The sequence below is a fragment of the Antechinus flavipes genome, chromosome 1 (assembly GCF_016432865.1).
Source record: "Antechinus flavipes isolate AdamAnt ecotype Samford, QLD, Australia chromosome 1, AdamAnt_v2, whole genome shotgun sequence".
NCBI lineage: Eukaryota > Metazoa > Chordata > Mammalia > Dasyuromorphia > Dasyuridae > Antechinus > Antechinus flavipes.
In genome coordinates this window covers 118,624,748-118,649,521 of record NC_067398.1, presented here as the reverse complement: position 1 = coordinate 118,649,521, position 24,774 = coordinate 118,624,748, and the positions used below count along the sequence as shown (strand labels likewise).

At 35.2% G+C, this 24,774-nt stretch overlaps 1 protein-coding gene across 1 annotated transcript; it reads right to left on the bottom strand.

The window, feature by feature from the left end:
- Positions 1 to 259: 259 nt before the first annotated feature.
- DNAJC21 (DnaJ heat shock protein family (Hsp40) member C21) lies at positions 260 to 24,774 on the bottom strand. The gene is made up of 12 exons (XM_051989660.1): positions 24,480 to 24,774; positions 16,937 to 17,030; positions 14,976 to 15,099; positions 14,436 to 14,558; positions 13,866 to 14,170; positions 12,753 to 12,904; positions 10,166 to 10,253; positions 8,836 to 8,997; positions 8,310 to 8,352; positions 4,452 to 4,627; positions 1,332 to 1,407; positions 260 to 735 (listed from the first exon to the last, which is right to left on the bottom strand). The coding sequence occupies exons 1-12, from the start codon at positions 24,574 to 24,576 to the stop codon at positions 571 to 573; spliced, it is 1,605 nt and encodes a 534-aa protein (XP_051845620.1). The 5' UTR covers positions 24,577 to 24,774; the 3' UTR covers positions 260 to 570.

Below are 24,774 nucleotides of genomic sequence, written 5' to 3'. Positions count from 1 at the left end.
ACCTTAACAAATTCTATCAACATCCTCTCTCTTTCCCATTTACCCATCTCTTTGACTAATACTTTAAACATTAATTTTAAAACCATATTGGGCATCTTGCTATTAGAAACAAAAAAAATAAGAGTCTCCTCCCCTAAGCCTCCTACTTGCCCCAAAGCTCTCCTTAACTCCAGCTAAGAAACAGAACTTAAAGCGTACTAAGATAAAGATGATTGGGTTGTTTAAAGAGAGAATTAGAAAACAGAACTGGAAAAGACCATGTGTTAAAATAATTTATTTCCCCTCTGTACATTTCTGACCCACACAAGCCAGAAATAAATCAAGAAAATGAGCTTTAGAGTATTTCACCCGTTTGAGAATTTCCATTCAACTGAGACAGCAAAAGTGTAATTCGGTCACTGAAATGTTTAAAAAAAATATATTAAACAAAAATGTTTATACAAGATAAAAATACTCATCCACGCTGCAAGAAATTGCAGATTCCATAGATGTGTTACATTTTAATAATTCCTTAAATCATTTTCAGTCCAGGTTTTGGTTTTGAATTCTAGAGACAAATCTGTTGAAGGCTTATCGGTTTTTACGTTTTTCTTTTTTACTCCGGGCACTGGCTGCATTACTTAGAGAGGATGTGGAAGGGGCTCTAGCATGGCCTGTAGCCTTCAGGTGTTCAAACAGTTTATTCCGAGATGAAAATTCACCATGGCAAGTTGTACATCGGATGGGAATATCATTCTAAAAGGAGGGAAAGAAGCAGAAATAAAAGCAGATAACCCAGAGACATTTTGTGTGTTTTATGTTAAGACTACATCAAAGTAGATTAGTTTCTGACACACTCAAGACTCAACTTTGATATTTCTAGAAAATACAAGATGCAACCTTCTCCACCACATTTAGAAGTTCTGCAAACATTCAAAAGATTACACCCATAGAGAAGAAAAAAACTTAACCCCAGGAAAATTAAGAATAGTGCTATTTGGATGCTTTTTTTTTTTTTTAATCAAGTTCTTTAAGTTTCACAGTGATTGAAATCACAAGCCATGAAGACCAATCCAGCACATTCAGCTTGATATAGAGAAATATGTCTTTGGCACATATTTAAACAATGGGCCCCAGGGCAGCACCAAAACTATCCTTATACTTAAACAACTAGCATTATTTAGAACATGGGGAATTATTTATGCACTAGACAAGATAAAACACCCAGTAAAGAAGGGCACCTTTTCTTTCCTCTGAAATTTCAAAGTTACTCAGATAACATTTATACTCATAAGGAAAACTCTTCAAATAAACACTGCCATCAAGAGGGTTTACAAAAGGTTTCTACCTACCATTATTTGTTGTTCATCAGACACTTTGATGGATTTTTTCAAATCCTTGGCTTTCTTTCCTTTGGGTTTTGGAATACTGAAAAGAAAATGGAAATATTTAACGTATTTGATTCAAACTGGGTATATTTTCATTATTTCACAGTCTTCAAGGAAGATAAAATTTAAAAGATTTATGCTTAATTAAACTTTTCCCCAAACATAAAAGTTAGTAGGAAATACATATATACTGTCATTTGAAATTGAAATTAAGTTTCTTAGAGATTTACTGTATCATTAAAGAAATAAAAATAGAAACTTAAAATTATTTAGAAAGCAAATCCCCAATATTTTTAGCACTTTTTTTTGGTCTTTGCAACTCTTATCTTTCAAAAAGCCTCCTCCCTTTTATTACCCACATTCAACTTTCGAACAAAAAATTACCTACCAATTCCCACTAGGCCCTTTCTGTTCTATATCCAACTCATGAACGCTCCTCTAATTCAATTATGCATTCTACTTTCTTGATTCATTTAGTGCCCTACAAAATGTAATGTGGGCAGGAATTGATTTTCTTGGAAACCCTAGTGCAAAACAGAGTCCTGCACATAATAGGTGTTTAATAAATGCTTGTTAAATAAACTGAAATGCCTCACTTATCTAAAAAGTTAGTCAGAAATCAAAACACACTTTGATTCATGGAAATACACAAATAAAAACAATGCATTTCACACCTTGAAAATTGGTAAAGATATGAAAGACAAAAATTGTAAATATAGAAAGGGCTAAGGAAAAACAAGCACTATTTGTGAATCTGTGAAATAGTCTATACATTCAGGAAAATCTGGAATTAACCCAAAAAATCACTAACTTGCATAATCCTTTTGTTTTAGCAATACCACTTATAGCCTTTTACTGAAAGAAAATCACTGAAGAAGGGAAACCTCTCATATGCACAACATTTAAAATGGAACTTTGTAATCAGTCCAAAAAAAACTTTACTATGTGCTAAGCCAAAGAACTACAATATAGGTACCTACTAATAGGTAGATGGCTGCACAAATTGTGGTATACAAATGTAATGGAATATTATTGTACACAAGAAATGAAAATTCAGAGAAATTTGGGAAGACTTGTATGAACTGATGCATAAATAAAGAAGAAAAATTTATCTAATGACCACAAAACTATACAGAAGGAGGTTCAAAAACTTGGATGAGAAAAACATTACATCTTCATTTTTGTTAACTTCTAACAAAAATTTAGCATTCCCTTCAAATTTTTAAAAATCATTCTGAAAAAAAATCCATAGGTTTCATTATACTGCCAAAGAGGGTTCACGACCTATAAGAACCCCTACTATAAAGGAAAATAAGACTTCAGAAATTAAAATGAATGCAATTTTTTTCAATTCTCAGCAGAGAACAACGATTCAGAAGCAACCACACACATTTGCTAAAAAGATTGAGGAATCACTGAAAAGTGACTTGATGTGGAAAAACAAAAAAACAAAAAAAGAAAGAAATCAACAATTTTTAAAAAGAAATAAGCAAGGCAATAGGGAATATTTGACTAGGAAAAAAGAAAGGCCAATCTATTGATAATCAATAGATAGCACATGTAACTATTAATATCCACACAATGTAAACGGGAAAGAGAAGGTCCCCAGAGCACTGAACAGACTTTCTGTAGATAATTTACAGGAAGATGTGGGCAAGAGAAAAGGAAGAAATGGATTGGTTTCTATTAAACATCTTTGTCAGGATCATCAAGCTTATATGGCATGCATTTTGAGTTCAAGACTATATGTGTCCAATTCAATTTGTATACTGTCCAGTAACCCACTCTCATATACCCCCACCGGAAGTGGCGGGGAACCCCGAAACTCTTTCTCTTTCTCTCTCTCTGACTTGGGGGTGAGCCATAAGGTAATGCACTTGAAAAGCTCCTTGAAGGAGAGATTCTCCTTGAACCCTGCCTCTGGGCAAGACCCACCCTAGGGAAAGTGGTTTCATTCAGTTATGTAGGTGGGACCTATTGAGTAGCTTATTGAATTGGAAATTAACCCAGAGACACTCATTCAACTCCAAGAGTTTCTCTTCTGATTCCAGCTCAAACTGCTCCCAGCCCCCACCAAGAACAACGCCTCCCCCCCACCCCCCTTTCTAGCCAAGGCTTCAATTATAAAAAGAGGCAACTTGAACCTCAGTCCTTGTAGAGGACCTAACATGCCATGCCAAGAAACTTCTCTCTCTCTCCTCGGCATAAGCTGCAACCCTCTGCCAGCTGAAATGATATTCTCTTTCAGCATTACCCCCTCTTTATCTTTATCTCTTTCTCACCTATTTCCCTAACAAGACTTTATACTTCTCTGTCAGGATTTCTCTGCTAGAAACTCTCTCTGCCAGGACTCTTCCACTAGAAACTTTATATCCCTCTGCTGGGACCTTGCCACCAAGGAATTCAGTCTTTCTACTCATGCATAGCAAAGGCTGACTTCCCAAGGCCAATAATAAACTTCTTTTGCCAGTCTAGCTTTTCAGTTTGCAAAGGACTTCTGCACTGCCAGAAGAGGTTCCCACAAGTCCCTGCCCTGCACTGAATCCTAGGGGGACATAACCCCGAACCTCTTCATTTGGTTCCTGACCTCTAGGAACCTCTAACCTCTTCATTTGGTTCCCTGAACCTGGAACTTATGGGATGGTAAATTTAAACTAAGAACAAAACCTCCGAGTTTCTTTGTAGATCTATGACTCCATGGAAGCAAAAATAAAATTATTTCAAACTAGTCCTGGTATGGGCTGGTTCAACCTTTCATTAAACATCCACCACATATACAGCATGGCTGGGTGGCAAAAGTCCTCACAGGTAGACTTAATATGAACATGATGTCAATGAGAAAAAAAAAAAAAAAACCAAGGCAAGACCTGAGTTACTACTGCTTATTTCGGAGTGAGGAACAGAGGTGGCATTTTTCTGCTGCAATTCCTATTGCTCTCTTCCTCTATCTAGGCACATGCTTACCTGCCTGATGAGGTTCTTAAGAAGGTGAGGAAACATTATTATTTCATGATAGAAAAGGGCCCTCAAACATTTGAGGTAACACAAAACAATTAACAAATTTAAGGGAAAAGCAGAGCTTACCTTTTTTCTGCTTTTTTGGGATCTTCAGACTGTTCATCAGCTTCGGAAACAATAACCTTTTCCTGGACACTATCTTCCAAGCTTTTGATGCTGCTCTCACTTGGACTGGTAGGTTCTTTTGATTCAAGAATCACTTCATCTATATTCTCCTCTTTACTGAAGTAGTCATCAAATTTCTATATAAACAAGAATGAACACCATTTTAATAGAATTAATATAAAGCAAGCTGTATAAGGGCAACTTTCTGATTATCTTCAAAACCCTCCTTCATTCAGAACTTTCAGCCTTAGCTTCTTCCTGCTCTTTTGACCTAGTACCTTTAACTAAGTGCTAATAAAAAGGGAGATTATTGAGTATTAAAGAAAAGTTACTGGAAAAGGAACTTTGGAGAGAGATAGTCAATTATATAGGACCCTGAATTGGACCATAACTGAGGATCTCAGTTTCCTATGATTAAGTTAGGCAAATACAAATAAATTTCTTTCCATTCTATTCCATGCTCAACTGAAAGCCACATGGTTTTATCAACAAAACAGGGGCAGCTAGGTGATGCAGTGAATAGAGCACCAGCTCTGACATCAGGAGGACCCGAATTCAAATGTGATCTCGGACCCTTGACACTTCCTAATTATGTGACCCTGGGCATCACTTAACCCCAATTGCCTCAACAAAAAAAGAAAAAGAAAAAAAAGGTAACATGTGATGCACAACAACAACACTATGATATGTAATAATATATAATGATACTGTCATGTTACTACTACTATCATGCATCACCTATAAAATTCCTATGTAAACACATTAAAATTTCCAAAACAAGAGACAAGATGGAATAATGAATAGAAAACTGGCACTGGAAGACCTGAGTTCAAGTGATGCCTCTGACATATATAGGTTGTGTGATTCCCTGGGAAAATAAGTGACTTTCAGTGTTCCTGGCAACACTATTAAGACCTAAATTGCCAAGAAGGTACTAATCTGTACTGAGAGATGGTATCCTCTACATAAATAAAATCACAAATCTTGTCCAAAAAGTAATTTGTTTATAATAGCAACTTTTTACGTTCTCTGATTCAATTTGAAAAAAACAAATAAAACTTTGCAAGGGAAAAGAAAATGACACTTTATTAAAAAGGCTACAGTAAAACAGGCCCACAATATACTGCTGATAGAATTCTGAATTGGTCCACAAATTCTGGAAAGCAATTTGGAATTATGCCCCCAAAGTCACCAAATTGCTCACCTTCTAACCCAGCAATATTGGGTATAATAATACATATAATAATTATATATAACATATATAATATACAACATAATAATAACCACCCCAAAGATATCAAAGATAGTGAAGAGAACAGAACCCACTAAATAATTTATTCAATAACACTTATAAACAAAAAATTTTGAAAGATTAGGAATTCTGATCAATACAGTGACCAATAACAATGATTCCAGAGGACAAGAAGGAAAGTTAACAAAGAAACATGCTACCCATTTCCTGATGGAGAGATAAAGAATTCATGGTGCAGAATGATACCTCATTTTTGGAAAAGGCTATTGTGGAAATCTGCTTTGCTTGACTACACACATTCATTATAATTTTTTTTTTTTTTTTGTGAAAGCAAAAACAAGATGTAAGAAATAGAAAAAATGTATGGCTCCATGTACAATTTTCTTTTAGTGTTCTAAATTGGTATAGAAAAATGATCATTTTATTTGATGTTTAAATTCAGAATTTTATTTTTAACAAAATGACTTCACGGGGTAGGTCAGATACTATTACCTTATTTTATAGGTAAGGAAACAAATTCAGTAAAGTCAAACATACTAAGCTATCGAGAGAATTGTATCTATAAACAAACAAGGACATATAACTTTCTGTGTAGTTCTACTATGAAAGATAAATATCTCAAGTGAAAACTAATCATAAAGAATATGGCATTCTATCTTTCCTGGAAAAGATGACCAAAAAACAAGCAACTAACATAATCTTTTAAACAAATAAGTTGTTGATCTTTAACCCAAGATTCTTGTACAGAAAGTTATTTTGAATGGATGCCCATCAGTTAGGGAATGGCTGAATAAGTTATGGCATATAACTGTAATGGAATATTAATATTCTATAATAAATGACAAGCAGACTGATTTCAGAAAAGCCTGGAAAGACTTACATGAACTAATGCTAAGGAAAGTGAGTAGAACCAAGAGAGAACACTGTACACAGCAACAAGATTTGATGATCAATTCTGATGGACGTGGCTCTTTTCAACAATGAGGTGATTCAAAGAAATTCCTATAGACATTTTGGAGAGAGCCATCCATATCCAGAGAAAATAATGGAGACCAAATGTGGATTAAAGCTTAAGACCAAATGTGGATTAAAGCACAGTATTTTTACCTTTTTTGGTGGTGGTGGTGTTTGTTTGCTTGGTTTTTTTTTCTTTTTTGATCTGATTTTTCTTGTGCAACATGACAAACATGGAAATATGTTTAGAACAAACGGCACATGTTTAACCTATATCAAATTGCTTGCTGTCTGGGTGGAAAGGAGGAGGGAAAAAAATTTGGAACACAGAGTATTGCAAAGGTGAATGTTGAAAACTGTCTTTGCATGTATTTAGAAAAATAAAAAACTATTCAAAAAAACTGTTCTCCTACCTCTGCTCAGCTCATTTTCTATTGGTTTCTATAAAGCTTCCCATGTTTCTCTGAAACTTACAGCACAATAATTCTCCAATGTATTTATAGACCCTAATTGGTTCAACCATTCCCCAACTGATTCCAATTCTTTGCAATTACAAAAAAACAAAACTATTGTAAATATTTTTGCGTGTTCATGAGTTTTTCCTCTTTCTTTTGTTTGAGGTATAGGACTAGTGGTGGTATTCCTGGTCACAGAATAGTTTAGTAACTTTGGAGGCACAGTTCCAAATTGCTTTCCAGAATGGCTGGACCAATTCACACACAGCATTACCAAGAGTATGTTAATATGCTGTTTCCTCCAGCATCTGCCATTTTCCTTTTTTGTCAATATAATAGGTATGAGGTAGAAGTTACTTTATTTACCCCTAATTATTAGTAACTTAAGATACTTTGAATTTCTTCCTTTGAAAACTATCTATCCATATCTTTTGACCACTTAACAACTGGAGAATGGCTTTTGTTCTTAGAAATTTGAACCTTATCTATCTTAGAAATAAGACCTTTATCTTAAAACAACAACAACAATCTTTCCTTTTTTCATCTTATTGTTATTGTTTCCTTTTTCATTTTAACTGCATTGGCTTTATGGGGGGAGGGGGGAACTTTTAAATTTTATTTACTCAAAATTGTCCATTTTTTTCTTCTGTGATTCTCTGTATCACTTGCTTGGTCAAAATCTCTTCCCTTATCTATAGACCCAAAAGATAACTAATGCTTTGCTCCTCTAATCTATGTGGCCTTTTATATCTAAGTTATATACTGATTTAGAACTAAAACAAATCTTAAAGTTAAAGGGACCAAAATTTCCTGAAGACCAAGGATTACCATAGGCTTCTAATCAAATGCCTACAAATCTTTTTTATGTAACATGCAACACAATTAAATATAAGAAAGATCTCTTCCTATGAGTCACCCCAAGAACAGCATTCTAAGCACACATGTTCATATATGCAAAAGGAAATCTCTTTAAATTTGAAAAAACAATAATATATTTGGGCCCCTTTGACTTTTTTTGTCAGTACTGAAAACCCATAACAAAAGGGTTTTTTTTAATCTATTCGAAAATTATAAATTATTTTGTATCAGCTAAACATCCTGAGTTTGATAGTAATGATACTTAATTTTAAAATTACTAAGACTTTTTTTTCAACATACCGGCACAGATTTCTGTTTCTTTTTCTTCTGTTTTTTTGAAAGTCTAAAAAGAAAATAAAAAAAAATAATGTCAAATACTTAATTATATGAAAATTTTAATAATTCCAAGTCAAAGGAAAACATTTATAACCTGAGAACAAAATATTTCCAGTATTATTCAACTTTAAAAAGATAAAAGGATTTTTACTTAAAAAAAAAAAAAATCACATGAGGGAATTTAAAATATTTAGTAATTCAAACTAAACTGCCAGTCTCCCAGAGGACCTATGATTAACTAAGAAGCAACAATTCTGATGTTTGTTTACCCACAAAGGAATATTTTTTACTTTTTAAAAATTGTAATTCAAGTAGAAATATGCTTCCATTTGGAAGATATATATCCCCACCTCATATTAGAGAGGAGGAAAATAAATTCTCAAAATTAGTACTATAAAACGACAACTTCTTTGAGATAATTCTACAAACAAATAAAATTTATCCCTAAACATTAACAACATTTATAGAAATTTTGAATGCTCAAAAGTACTTTTGCTTTGGTGTATCTTCTGTTTCTTCCTCTGCATCAGCATCCAATCCATTTTCATTTGCCTGTTGATGTACTGAAAAACCTTCCTCCTCCTCTTCCAATTGCTGTTTTAACAAAGCAACCATCTCTCGATGCTTCTTTGATTTTTCATGATTCCTCATGCTGAAAAAACATAAATGTGGTGTTATTAACTATGATGTAATTTATAAGGTGTAATTGTTATTACTAGTAAAGTGTTCTTATACATAGTGAAAACTAAATAATTCTTTTAAAGTGGTGGTGAAGATATCAGAAAGAGAAATGAAGCCCTAAGTTAGGATTGTTCAAGCACTGAAACACTGGAAAACTATGGATACAACAATGGCCTTGTTTTCTTGATTCCTCTAACCTCATTGTACCTCTTTCTTCTAGTCAACCTCCCTCCTTTTTAGTTCTTTTCTTTCTAGTTCTCTTCACTGTTCTGCCTTCTATTTAATGCTGCAATGTGACCTCAGTTCTGTCCTTTCTATCACTCCATTAACAAAAATTTACTCAGTACCTATTGTGTAAACAAAAACAATTCTGTGTGTTAGGGATATAAAACAGATAAAAAAGATATCTGCTTTGGTTAAAGAGATCATAATCTAAGAGGTCTAGGAAACACCATTCAAAGAAAAAATAAAGAAACTCTGCAAATGCCCAGTAGATTGTTATGAAAAAAAAAGCACTTTGTTCATCTTAAATTGCTATTTGTAAGGTAATTAGGTAAGGTAATTATGGCAGGATGCGTAGGACATCCAAAGAAGAATCAACTATTAATAATCTATAATTAAGAAAGAACACTAGACCTGGAGACAGAAAAACAAAATTGAATCTCAATTCTACCTATGTGACTTTGGGAAGTTATTCCATCTCTAAGCTTCAGTTTCCCCATGTGAAGAGAGAGTAGTACTTGTCCAATCTACCTTTTTAAGCTCAACTGTGAAGATTAAATGAAATAATTTACAGAATTCATCAAGTCCTTTTATAGATGTCAACTCTCATTATTACTATGGCTATTATTAAATAGGATTTATTAATATTACTATTAAATAGGATAAGAATTAAACCAGAATCAATAAAGAAAAGTTCTATTGACTGTAAGTCTAATTTGTCTAGCAATTGGTCCAAAACACATTTTTATGTTAAAACCCTTAGAAGTCCTTTTTATAAACGATGATTTTAAAGAATCTCAAAGTAGAAAAAACTTATTTTAATAAAAATTGGTGATATTGCCTAATTTTTTTAAAGTAATAAAAAATAGGAAACAAAGTTAACCACTTAAAAAAGGAAATTCACAAATTCAACTTACGCCTTTTCTGTCTTAAAGGATTTGTCACATGCTGGGCAGTACAAATCATCATAAATTTCAGCATCTTCACCCTCATCACTTAATTTACCTAAGAGAGAGAAACTTTCAGTAGCAATTCCAAAATGATCTAAACACAAAAAAACCCAGATGATCTTCAAAGTTATAATCCCTTAATAATGTTCTAACATAGAATTGAAATAGCAAATTGTTACTTTAATCTCCTAGAGGGATGTTTTCTCTTCTAACACCAAACAACTTTAATACACCTACATTTTTCTATTAGTGGAAAAAAATACAATAGTTCAAACCAAGAAAAACACTGGTCTTGAGAGGACCTCTTTAAAAGCAACTCTGCATTAACTGTGAATGTTTTTCATGTCATCCTATTAAAAAAAAAACCATATATTTAGTGTTCTTATTCTTCAGGTTCTGCAACACAGATAAAAACAACAACAACAACAACAACAACAACAAAAAAAATCAAAAGGGATGCTAATTATTTTTTCCCCAGGCTGAAGTTCTAGATAAGACAGAAGTTTAGAAAATCAAATACAATTTAAATGGCCTCACTGGAGAGTCAGATTTTTTCAACCTGAAGTTTATAGGTTTATACTTGGCTAGATTTCAATTAAACTTGCATACAACTGTGACTTACATGTTTTTGCATACAACTTTGCTAAGGCAATTAGGGTTAAGTGACTTGCCCAAGGTCACACAGCAAGGAAATGTTAAAAGTGTTACGTGTCTGAGGCCAGATTTGAACTCAGGTCCTCCTGACTTCAGGGCAAAAATTTCAATTTTTGAAGAGATTTAGTATTCAACATTTCATCATTATTAGACAGGTCAGAGATATACACTACATAAACCTGAGCTTCCTCCTTTACCTTTTAGAAATTTCCCCTATTCTCCAGGATGCTCCAGGTTGCAAAGCAGTTTTAAAAAATTACAATGTTACAATAGTTAGCATCCATGTATCCAGAAAGATCTTTAATGGGAGTGAGGATGTGGACTGTCTTATCCATGCTTCACAATTGTCAAAATGCATATACACTTTTATACACACACACACACACACACACACACACACACACACATACATCTATGCTTAACTGGATTCCTTTAAACAGAAATCCATTCTTCTAGCCATCCTGGATAAATAAGAATATGCAATATTATCCCTTTAAGGGAATTAGGTTAACAAGTATATACTAATACAAACAGATATTTTCATAGAACCTATGATTATTCAAATTAATTCCTCCTAGAATAGTCTAGAGGCAGCAGGACAAAGTTTCTTCAGTAATAATGTCAATGCATAAGCCCAAGTTTTGATGACTATATAATGTATAGTTCAGACTCTAGTGACACCCTAGAGGTAATATTCCTTTGAAACACTAACTCAAAGAGAAACTGCTCTATGATAAATAGCAGTGAAATATAATGGAAAAAAAACATTAATCTGAGTAGGGAAAGGGAGAAGGAATAAGCATTTATATGAGCTCCTACTATATGTCAGATACTGGGTTAAGGACTTTACAAATATCATCTCATTTGATCCTCACAGAAATTACTCTTCGAGATACATGCCGATATTGTCCCCATTTTACAGATGAGAAAATTAAAAGAAGCTAAGTGACGTGGCCAGAGTAACCCAGCCAGAAAGTATTTGAGACTTGATTTTAACTTGAGTCTTCCCGATTCCAAGCTCTATCCACTGTGTGGAAGGTAAGAAGTCTGAATTCTACAAACTCTGTGTGGTCCTGGGTAAGGTACTTTAAGTCTTTGGTCCTCAAGGTCTTTCTGGTTCTAAAATTCTGTAATTCTGTGAGAGAACATCACGTAACTCATAGACTAGCAACCTCTTACCTCTACATATAGTTATCTTTTGTGGCATACCATTTAATTTACAGGATGCATGTATGAATTGAGAGGCAATGTGGCAAAGTAAGTACAGAACCAACCTTGAAGCCAGGAAGAAGTAGGTACAAGTTTCACCTCTGTGACATACCACCTTCATGATTCCAAGAGATTTGCTTCAACTCTCAGGACTGCAGATAACTAGACCATAATTTCAATTGAAAAAAGTGTGTCAGCTTGCACTAGTAGAGGGAATTTAATCACTTGGGAATGCCCTTTACTAGCGAAATCTGAGATGCTTTCCCTAATCCTATGTATAACATTATATATATACATATTATATGTATACATCTTGAAACCTACCCATCACAAGTATTTTCACAAGGCCTAAACAGGCTGGGATAGTTCAGATCTCAGATGTTAGATGGTTTTGCTCAGCTAACTCATGCTGCTGGGCTTTTGTGACAAAAATAAAGGCGGGGGGACAGCTAGGTAGCACAGTGGATAGAGCACCAGTCTTGAAGTCTGGAGGACCTGAGTTCAAATCTGACCTCAGCCACTTAACACTTCCTGGCTGTGTGATCCTGGGCAAGTCACTTAACCCTAAGTGCCCTCAGCAAAAAAAAAAAAGAAAAAAAAAAAGAAAAGGTTGGATATAAACTTTCTCATAAAGGTGTGCTTTGCCTTTAAAATTGCCTATCACATAGGGACACCAAAAAAATAGGTTTACCATCCTGTCCCTCCTTTGTCTCTTGTTCATCCATTTCTTCTTCACCAGATCCATCTCCAAACTCCTTTTCATATTGTGCTTCCATTTCCCTGAGCTCCTTCTCGATGTCAGCCATTGTCATCCAGCTCTGCTCTTTGTACTGTTCTGCCAATCTTAAATACACAGAATGTAATATCTTAGTCATATCACCCTGAGGGGGAGAAAAAACCCCTACCAAACTATATACTTCTTGCTTCTGTTTCCCATAATTTCTAAGATTAGAAAATGCAAAAGACTGCTCCACTGGAAATGTGTTTCTCACTTGCCAGCTATTATGTTGGCAGGCAAAGAGCCACCACGTCATGAGCTTTCTGCCCAGCTACTGTTGTCTACTAAGGCATGTAGAAATTATCTAAGGATGTGAGAAAAGTTGTTACAGTGATGAAATCACTGAATTCTTCAAATAGTGATGAAAACTGTATGTTTTCAAATAACTATTATCTATGTTTGACTTCTAACTGTGGGAAATTCGTTTTAAGAAAGCTATGTCAACAGTGAATCCACTGATTTTGTCTCAACTTTCTAACAACAAAACTTTGTAGAAACTAAAAACAACTGAATGTTCAGTATATATTATGGATCCACTTTATAATTACAAATTTTCTTTTTAGTCTCTCATGTGATGTCACTGCAATATAGAGTTCCTTGGGGAGGAAATTCCCTCTACTCATGTAAATGGGCATCTGCTCTATAATTTAACAAGTCTCAGAGATCCTGCAGGGTTACACAATAAGTAAATGGCAGAAGAAAAACCTGAACCTATGATATGCTTATTTAAAGCCAGCTATTCACTATGCTACTCTGCCTCTAGATCAAAAATAGATTTTTACTTTACATAAAAAAATCTTAAAATAAATCCCAAGTCATCCATAAAGACCAATGAGGCAAAATAACACCAACATAATTTTTTTTCTACTTTGATATCAAATGGAAAAAGATCTGCTGTCAAAGAAACAGAAAACAGACATGTATAAATCTTACAAAATTGGACCCAAAGAGAAGCCATCATATTCACATTAAATTCCTTGCTATTTTTTAAAATAAATGGCAAAAACGTTCACGCCAAAGCCATACTTGGCCTGTTTTAGCTTCTGCTTCCTCCTCATCTCCTCTGCTTTGCGGGCCTTTTCTGCATTCTGTTCTTCCACCAGTTTTCGATGAGCCTGAACCCTTCGGTCTCTTTTCCGAATAAAAGCGACGAGCTGACGGACTAGCTCATTCTTCTCCTTCCGCGCTTTGTCTCTGGTCTTCTTGTTTTCTTTTTCCATCGCTCGCTTTTCCCAGCGGTTAGAAGCCTGTCGGGTGTCATACTCTTCCTTCCAAGCAAACGTCTTCTGAGTGCAGAAGCTCTGCCAATAAGCATAGAAGGGGTGCACCACCTAGAGAGAGAAGAAACAAACGTTCTCCTGGATAAGGGAGGCAGAAGGAGGAATTATTGGAGGAATTATTCTTGAGACAAGGAAGGAAAACATCATGAAAATCTTTAGCAAACAATGCTTCAGCGGCAAAAAGAAGACACTGAAACACGATGACAGAAAACAAGAAAGTAGATATAGCAGAAAAACAGAAAATACCTTAAAATATCCATTATAAAAGCAACACTCTAAAATAGTGAGCAATGGGTTTTTTTAAAGGCCTTTTTACCGTATCATAGTCACTCTGGGAATCTCCAAATGTTGGGAATTCTTCAATGTCATCCTCGGCCATAGATTCTAATTCTTCCTTCACAATCATTTCAAAAACATTACGATACACTGTATAGAAGCCCTGAAACATAAAACAGTTGCTACTAGGACACAAAATCTGTATTTGTTTTTCTATTCCAGCTACAGAACAAGATCATTATTATATTCACATGAAAAACATCACTACAATTCCAAAATAAAAAAATCAATACCTATCCCAGCTTCCAAAGCCCATAAAAGTATGTCTGATATAGTCTAACTATACCCTGGATCTAGGGCATAATTAATGCTTCATTATCCAAGCGTAAGATGATTTTGATTATGTTTGTTTATCACTGTCTGAAAACTTAAAATATTCAAGCAATTTTTTTTTCCATTTGCCAAATGGAACTAATTTTATTCTCTTTCTATAACAGCATCCCTAAAACATTTCTATAGACTATTTCTACAGCAATGCTTGGTGTGAAATGAAGACATTAAGCTGAAATGTCTGCTTTACCTTTTCATCATCTCCATACCCAGAATAACAGGTGACAGTAAAATACTGTAGCAGATCTAAGCTGTCATCTTGATAATCTCCATCAGCTCCTCCTTTAAGCAGAGCCTCCCTATGATTATCATACCTAAAGAAATATAACAATATCACTTAAGCAGGGTAAAGAGGAATTTCAAAATGCTCTACTTTGGAAAAGCCAAAATATTATTACATTGATATTTTGTCTAAGACATAATAAAAAATGTTACAGAAAAACAGGGATATCTAAAGACTTTGCAATTTTCCCTTAAATCATATTAATGATGACAAGAAAATGAATTTAACTTCATATTAACTTTCATTAAATTTTTGCTTTCAGTTGAAGTTTATAATAAAGCAGGGTAATTTCGATGTTAAAAATAAATACCTACTGCCCCTTGCTGATGGTGCTTAAAAAAACCAAAGGAGGCAATAAGGCCTGGGCTCTTTCACTGCTTTCTATGGCAAGCATTACCTCCTAAGGCAGGTAGAAAGGGTGGCCATCCTTTTCAAACTCAATCCAAGTTTTTAATCAAGACTTAGAATACACTAAGCACAGTACTAAACACTGGGGATACAAAAAAAGGCAAAAAAAAAAAGAGAAAGAGAGAGAGAGAGCGCGCTTCTGCCCTCAAGGAACTCCTATTTTAGCTCTTCAGTCATTCTTATCATCCAGAAGCAACCCTGGTCACTGACACCAATCAAGAGAGTTGCCTGGGTTCTCTCCTCAGAGGCTGGAATCATATATCTAGTTCTATTGGGGGAAGAGGGAGAAGAATAGGATAAAGAGGGGAACAGAAGTTTCCTTCCAGGGAAGGGTCTATAACCTGGGATTTTGTACCCTTTGGCGTAAGAATACCCCAAGAGGTTTTCTAATACAACTCCTTCATTTTAGAGATGAAACTAGAGGCCAGTCAGATTCATTAACTTGTCTAAGGGTTACACTGAGAAACAGTAGCAAAACTTGCCCCATATCTTCCAACAAACAGGCAGAACTCTTTCCACTACCCCATATTACCTAAAAATTTTCTGTAGGAACCTATTTCCAATTTTTCTTAATGAAGTCAACAAAATTTTCTTAAATGCCAACTCTGCTGAAACATTCTATTATGCAAAAAAAAAAAAAAATCTATGTTAAAGAGTACTGTCAGCTCTTTGTAAATGAAATATTTTACACATCCTTGGGACATAACAATGTCATACAGCAATCTATTTTACAAAAGTTCCTTCATGTCAAGGAGCTAAGACCAAAAACTCCACCAAAAATTTTAATTTAGCTAAAAAATTTATCAAATTACTCCTTTGTTCTAATAGAGGGAATAGAGCCCCATCTAGAGAAGAAGGCTTTGTAAAGCCCAGTTTTTTCATATAAAGTAGTTTTATGTATAAAATTATGAACATAAAAACCATCTTTTTTTTCAAGTATTTGTTTTTTATATATGCTTCCAGGTTTTTTGTTTGAACCTAGCAACCTTGCACTACACCTTACCTAACGGCTCATGAATTTGTTTTTACACACACACACACACACACACAAACTCTTTTTGCTAAATGTATTTCAATATGATGGGTTTCCTATGTAATTTTATACACATAAAAAATAATTTTAAGAAGGAGTCCACATATTTTACTAGGTCAAAATGGTCTACAACACAAAAAAATGGTGAAGAACGCCTGCCACATACAAGGGCAAGCAAAGTGACCTCGGCAAATGAGAAGTCACTATAGAATATAGAATAACTACGAATAGTTATTCATACTGAATAGCCGTTAACAACGAATGGAAGCAAACCTAAAACTATGTACCATGTTTTAATATACTAGATGCAATATAAAGATATTTTTAAAAGATTCTTTTACTGATAATTCTATATATTATACATATGTATCATTAATTATACACATACATACAGTGCATGCATTCATGAAAATATCTTATTATTTACCATGCTCTTTCCTGAGGATCACTCAGCACATCATACGCTGCCTGGATTAATTTGAATTGTTCGGCTGCTTCTGCTGCATTATCCAAATTTTTATCTGTGAAAGAAATTCACAAAAATTTAAACATCTAAAGAATAGGAACTAAAATCTATTTAAGAAACATTAATTATTTACTAGGTGCAAGGCAAAGCATTAGGTGCTGGCTTAGGCTTCTAAAGGGCTTTTCCTCCTACAAATATCAAAAGTCAGAATAACTTGCTTAAAGAATCTATATCCATTTAAGGGCATTCAAATTTCAAGAGGTTCATTAAGACTCAGTATGATGTAGCCTTCCCTATCTAGCACATAATCTAATGAAAAACTAACTTTATACATATTTTTACTTATTTCAAAAGACCTATGATTTTGTTAGTCCGGTGTTCCCTCCATTCACGTTGACTGCTGCACTATAGTAGACAGGCTTCATGAACTGCTGGGGTTAAATTTCTCTCTCCACAGTTATCTAGGTCCTTCCCTGAATGATAAATTCACTATCATCACTAAGTTTAAATTCAGTCCTTTGATGATTAGAAAAACCTATAAAAACTTGTGCCCATATTAGCATGATCTTCATATCTATCAAGTCCAAAAGATAATTGGGATTCTGTGAACATGATTTATTAATATTTAATACCTGTATTTTTTTAGTTTTTTATTGACAAAACATATACATGGGTAATTTTTCAACACTGACCCTTGCAAAGCTTTCTGTTCCAACTTTTCCTCTTCTTCCACCCACCCCTTCCCCTAGATGGCAAGTAGTCCAATACATGATAAATATGTCAGAGTATATGTTAATAAAATTGGTTTCCTTGGTAATCCTATAGATTTAATGTTATGCATTTAAAAACATTATTTTGTAAAAGAATCTCTAAGTTTCACCAGAATGCCAAAGGGTTCCATGCCACCTACAAAAAAATTAAGGACCTTTGGACTAACCCTTAAAGTACATTCTTCACAAATTGTGAGTCAGCTAGCCCAACAAACAGCATCCTTCTTTTACAGCTAAGAAAATAGTGTCTGTCTGTCTGTCTCTCTCTCTTTCTCTTTTTGCTGAGGCAATCAGGGTTAAGTGACTTGCCCAGGGTCACATAGCTAGAAACCATCAAGTGTCTGAGGCCAGGTTTGACTTTAGGGCTGGTGCTCTATCCATGTGTCACCTACCTGCCCCAGAAAATACAGTCTCAAAGAGATAAAGCCATTTATCCAAAGTTACAGAGCTAAGAACAGAAACCAGAATTCATGATTCCAAGTCCATTATTATTTTGATATACCTTGCCAGGTTTATCTCCCTATCACAATTATTATATCAGTCCTTGAGTATAATTTTTACAAAGGTCCAAATATATGACAATTCAGTATGCCTTAAAAGGATGCTTTATTTAACGTTAAATCATCTTGTACATTGCTCACATTACCTGTTATTTTCCTCTCCAAAAGAAATTTACCAAAAAAATCTTAGTGCACGGAGGCAATCTACTTCCATTCACTATACTTCCCTAATGATAGAAAACAATAAAATCTCTGCCTCCCTTAAAGAAAAATATTCCATGTCTAAGGAATTCCAAAAGTACTGGTTACACTGAAACATATTTTGTTCTATAATGTCAAAAGAAACTATTATAAGTCTTGGAGCACTAATATCAGTCTCTCCTCTCCCAACATTCCGTACCTCAATGAAGAACTCTTGTCTCTTAGATGCCACTGGAGAGTTCAGAGTGCAAACGGAAGTCTGCTCAAAACCAAATCATAATATTTCAAGTATTGTAATTTGCATCAATCCTTTATAATAAAATGTTTTCTCGATCTAAAGAGGCCCACCAACATCTTAGTACTAAACCCTCTCATATTTCGGGAAATCCCTGATCTCTGCAAAAGCAGGACTAAGCTTTACCTTCCTTAATTTCACTAAGTATATAGAAAACAATTTTGAATTATGCAAGAAAATTAATTACACTATCCCCTGATTTGGCAACCTCACTATTAGGTACACAACCCAAGGAAGTCAAAGATAAAAAAAAATGCTCCAGCAAAATATTCAAAACACCATCTTTTTTTGGTAGCAAAGAACTAGAAGCAAAAGGGGCATCTAGCAAAGTGAGGAATGAAGGAATATGTATTTACTTAGCATTTACTATGTGTCAGGTACCAGACTAAGAACTTTTGTGTCTGTTTTTCACAAGTATTGCATATGATCTTCACAACTCTGCACGATAGGTGCAATTACTATTCCCACTTTACAGTTGAGGAAACTGAGGCAAACAGAGGTTAAGTACCCAGGGTCACATTGCTATTAAATGTCTAAGGAAGCCAGACTTAAGTTGGAATCTTTCTGATTCCAGGTCCAGTGCTCTATCAGTGAGGCAAAGTTGCAAAGAGGGAATGGCTAAAAACAGAAAAAGGAAAAAAATACAACCCAAGAATATAATCATGCACTAAGAAATGACAAATGTTCAGAGAAATATGAGAAGGCTTGTATGAACTAAATCACAGAGATAAGCAGAATCAAAAGAATAAGACAATATTAAAAATAAATAAATAGATACTAGCTAATAAAACACAGCTCCTCCCTCAGAAGATACAATCAGGGAATTACTAGGAATAGTGCATACTCTATCAGATGCAATTACTGAACTAGATGTTTCTGCTTAATTGTTTTCATTTTTCACAAGGACCGAGATTGAAATGACTGCAAAATAATGACAAAAGGCATCAAAATTGAATAAATACAACTAATTTTTCAAAGTCAAACTTCTATTACATGAAAAACTAGAAGTTTGGTCATATACTTGGAGTGAGTGATTTTATAATCTGGGAATAGGTATAAAAGGGAAATTTTGTGGGAGGCAGGAGGAAGACGCTGGACACAAAAAATAACTGAAGACAACACCTCAAATTTCCTATATCCTAAGGCTTAGACAAATTCTGGCCCAGGTGGGATCTGAAGGAATCTGAGTAGGAATAACCAGCAGTTCTGGCCATCCCTAGTCTGAAGACCCTCTGGAAGGCTAGGAATCTTCCAGAGATCACAAAATAGATTCACAGCATCCAGAACAACCACCAATCTACCTTGACCTTCCTATAGAGTAGAATTCCATCCAAATCTGTTGTTTGTCCTTTGTTCCAGAAAAGAGGACCATGACATCAGGGAGGTGAAACCATGACATGCAAGTGAATTGGATTTAAGTGATGGAAGACTGTGCAAAGTCACCTGCCTCACTTTCCCCTCCAGCATCTAAGTCCAATGGCAAGATACAGATCAGAATGATTAGAGATGGTCCCATGTAGTGTGAGATCTTGGCCTTTTTAAGCTAAAGTCTTACAAGTCTCAATTTGACTAAGGTTGCACCCCTTCAGTGATCAAGGCTAAGCAGCAACTGAGGCAAAGAATCTCTTCTTTCACCTAGTCCAAAAAAAAAAAGACTAAGTAAATCTGGGAGAGGAAGACCCTCAGGGTTTATGAGACAAAACAGAAATGATTGCTATTTACATTCACTGTCAATCAGGATCCAAATCCAAACAGGTTAATCAACAATATATGTTAATATAAATTGGGATCCATGTATACCTAAGCATTCAGTAAGGAACATTTTCCACAAAGATGCATTTTTTCATCTGTACTGGTTATGATTTTATTTCTCACTTTATAAATAAATTCTTACATAAATTATTTAATCCCTCTGGCACTCTTTTTCTATAATAACTGTAAATTCAAATAAATAATGAATATAATAAATTATGTAAATTATAAAGGACTATATAAATGCATGGCATGATGATAATGGTGTTGGTGATAGTGAAGATGATAAGGATTTAGTTATGGCAGTTACACATAGAGGCAACAATCAGATCTTTATGATAAGCTGTCTCCAGACTCATAAACTTTACATTTTAGTTAAATTTAAATCCTGTAAACTTGAAGACCATGACAAATTTTGGCTACAGAACCACAGAATCAGGAAAACTTGGTTTCAGGCCCATCTCTGAAGGTTCTCAACTTCCTTGGTGATTCTCAAAGACTCAAGAAGCTGCAGATCTGGATTGGTGGAAAGAATCCCCTGAACCAGGAACTCCCTATATTAATAAGACCTATTTAAAAAATCTTTTGTTACAATTCAAAGAACCTTAGAGTTCAAATCAACTATTCCAACTTCACAGTCAGTGTAGGAACTGAAATCTATTAACACCTTTAACATTTGTGGATTGGTTCAACCATTCTGCAATTTGGAAATTATACCCTAAAAAACACTAACCTGTACAAATCTTTTGTCCCAGGAATACTATTATAAAGCACAAATGCCACAGAAATAAAGATGGTGGGAAAGGATCCATATGGCCAAGATTATTTCTTTTCTTTTCTTTTCTTTTTTTTTTGCTGAGGCAATTGGGGTTAAGTGACTTGCCCAGGGTCACACATTTGAGAAGAGTTAAGGGACTGAAGCCAGATTTGACCTCAGATCCTCCTGATTTCAGGGCTAGTGTTCTATCTACTGCATCACATGGCTGTCCCCCAAGATTATTTCTAAAAGCATTTTTTGTAGTAGTAAAGAACTAGGAACCAAACAGTTGATCATTATTTGGGGAATCGATAAATAAATTATGGTATAAGAATGCAATGTGACTGATTCAGAGATAGATAGAAAGATTTTTATGAACTAAGGCACAGTGATATAAACAGAACCAGCACATTTATGCAAAGACAATAATATGAAGAAAAACAATATTAAAAGACCTACAAACTAATCAAAGCAACAAATAAAAATTACTTCAAAAGATTGACAGTTATCTGTACCTACCACCTCTTGATGGAGATATATCCTCTTATATATGGCTTATGTGATGATTTGTTTTGTTGAATTCTACATATCTGTTAGAAGGTTGGGCTTCCACTCAGGGAAGTGGGATAAGGGCAGGGGGTTTAATGTGAGCTGATAAAACAGAAATACACATCTTAGATGCAAAAAAAAAAAAAAAATGTTCAGAAGGGAACACAATAATTCTATTACTTTTGCTAAATAATACATAATATATTATATTATATTACATTATATATGTAGATATTTCTTAAAAAACAAAATATACGTAAGTTTCATTTTCTACATAAGTTGAAATATCTGGTTCTTGATGTTGCTGATGTTGTTTGCAGTATTCAAATGATGCTACTGGCTCATCCAGAGCTCTCATTCATCCTGAACTTATACAATTGATGTTTTAAGCCTATATTCAGGACTACATTTTTTGCTGTTAAATTGCAACTTGTTGTTTTTCAATCTCACATTTCTATTCATGAATATCACAGTATATTTTGACTCTGTCATTCAATGAATTAGTTATCACTAATAGCTTATATGATACACAACTTTGGTAAACACAACCTATGCTTTCATTTAGACCGTTAATTAAAACATTGAACAGGGCAAAGGTACCTTTTTTCAAATTAATAGAAACTTCTATTTTGAATATCAAAGGATGTAAAGATATCACCAAAAACTGAAATTTCTAACATTTCATTTGAGATAATAAAGAACAATTATTATCAATTATATAAAAATAAATTTGGGGCAGCTAAGTGGTACAGTTGGTAAAACATCAGCCCTGAAGTCAGGAAGACCTGAGTTCAAATCTGCCCTCAGACACTTAACACTTCCTAGCTGTGTAACCGTGGGCAAGTCACTTAACCCCAATTGTCTCAGCAAAAAAATTAATATATAAATAAATTTAAATTTAAATGACAAAGTTGAATATTGGATAAAATTAACAATCAACTTTTAAGAAAAAAGCTCTTTTGATGATTTGTATATGTATATACAATGCAATATATACAATACAATAATATGATTATTGACTTATCTGTTTTAGGGATTTTTATTATTGTAGTTAGGGAGAGAGAATTCATGAAAGCTAAAGCTGGAAAAACCTTCAAATGTAACCTCTCAAAACCAAGTTTAATCTCTTACTAATGCTTCTTTTTAAAACTAACACTTCAATTTGCAGTGTTTGGTTTTACATTTCACTAAACTACTTTGGTACAGAATAATTCTGTTTAGAATAACTACATATAACTAGCTATCAAAAAAATCACTGGTGAATTAGACACAAAAAAATATGTACCACTAACCTAACAAAAGATTCCTAAGTGATAAAGTTACAAAATCATGCTGCAAAGTTGGAAATTATTCCATTTAAGATATCCCTGGTTAATAAATGTGCCATCCTGAAAGACTGCTGGTATTGTCACATTGTTCAAACTTTGAAAATACTCATCCAGTATGTTTTATTCTCTTCCTATCTCCCCATACCACACCTAGCACATACAAGCTCAATAAACATGACAAATATCTTACATCAAAGGAGTTAATATTCAACTGTTATCATAAATCCACAAATAAAAAGTTTAAATAACTTAAATAAAACAAATCACTGGAATGGGTGTGGGGTTGGAGCTGGTGTCTAAAATATTTCACACAAAACCTACAAAGAAGCCATGTTTTTTAGACATTTCACTTTAACACCTTACTATTGATTAGATATCCCAAAAACCTTATCAGTTTGAAGAATACCATGTGTCAACTGAAAAATTGGTAAGCAAACTTGGTTAAAGACATTTCACTACAGGTGGAAAAATGAAGAAGTTGGAGCTGGGAATATACATCCACGTGGCTAAAATTAAAAGCATCTTGTATTTTGGAAATAGGAGGCCCTAAGAGACAAAGGAGTATATTTTTGAAAGTTGTACTCTGAAAAGGAAGCTCCTGTACACGGTTCTCAGCAAAGATCATCACAGATTTAGAGGCTAACAGTCTGGTTTGAGAGATGAGGAGACTTGGGCACAGAAGATACTCTGTACTAGCTGACCCAGCTAGGGTCAGATATGATACCCGGGTCAGAAGCTCTTGGGCTTCCTGACAAGCAGCAAGGAGCCATCAATTGCAGACTAGCCAGGAGGGAGGGGCGGCAAGCCTGCACCTACACAAACGTGTTAAAGCTGAGGATCTCCCCTAGCCCAGCCTTTCCCCTGACCCTTCTTCTTCCCCTCTGAGTCTAGCAGCAAGAAATACTCTTATAATATAAATTACATGTTATGTATATAGCTTGCTTTAAAGTTTATCTGTTGGGGGTTGCATTCTACCTATAGAGAAACCAGAAAGGGCAGAGCGACTTAAGAGAGGGAGAAAGGTGGCAGAGGGATGGTCTGGAGGGGGCACTTGGCAGAATGGAGAGGAAGAGGATAATGGAGAGAGAAGGGGGTCGGTTCCTACCTGGGAGTGGAGGGGATCAAGTGACCCTGGGGATAAAGTGGGAATGGGAGCATTCAGGAAGGGGAGAAACCTGTCCCCGGGAGTGGAGCCCCAAACTGTATGGGAAGGGGGGGAGGGGGAGCTTGTCTAGACTGCGGAGGGAAAAAGCGCTCTCTGGGGACGGGGGCTGGATGGGGGATGGGGCATTGATCCCGGTCGGACTAGGCGGTTGGCCCAGTCGGAGTCGGGCCCCGGGGCCGGTAGTTACCCGGGTGCCATTTCAAGGCCAGTCTCCGATAGGCCTTCTTCAGCTCCTCCTCGCTGGCGTCGCGCCGCACCCCCAGCGCCTCGTAGTGACACTTCATGCCGGGGCCGGGGGCCCAGCGGGAGGTTGCGTCCTGCTTCTCTGGCCTCCGGAATAGCAGCGGCGGCAGCTACCTAGGGAGCGAGCGAAGAAGAAGCCGAAGCCGGGGCCGGAGCCGGCGGCGGCACCACATGGGGAGGGGGCGGGGCCTGTCCCGGAAGGACCCCGAAGGCCCGGTCTGTCCGGAGCAGGGCCTTAG

Bases quoted from the DNA above. Each gene is read 5' to 3' on its own strand.
- DNAJC21 (XM_051989660.1), bottom strand. From the start codon at position 24,576: ATGAAGTGTCACTACGAGGCGCTGGGGGTGCGGCGCGACGCCAGCGAG. The intron at 17,031-24,479 runs GTAACTACCGGC...TTTCTTTCACAG, and splicing joins GGCCTTGAAATGGCACCCGG to ATAAAAATTTGGATAATGCA. The intron at 736-1,331 runs GTAGGTAGAAAC...CCCTCCTTTTAG, and splicing joins CTGATGAACAACAAATAATG to AATGATATTCCCATCCGATG.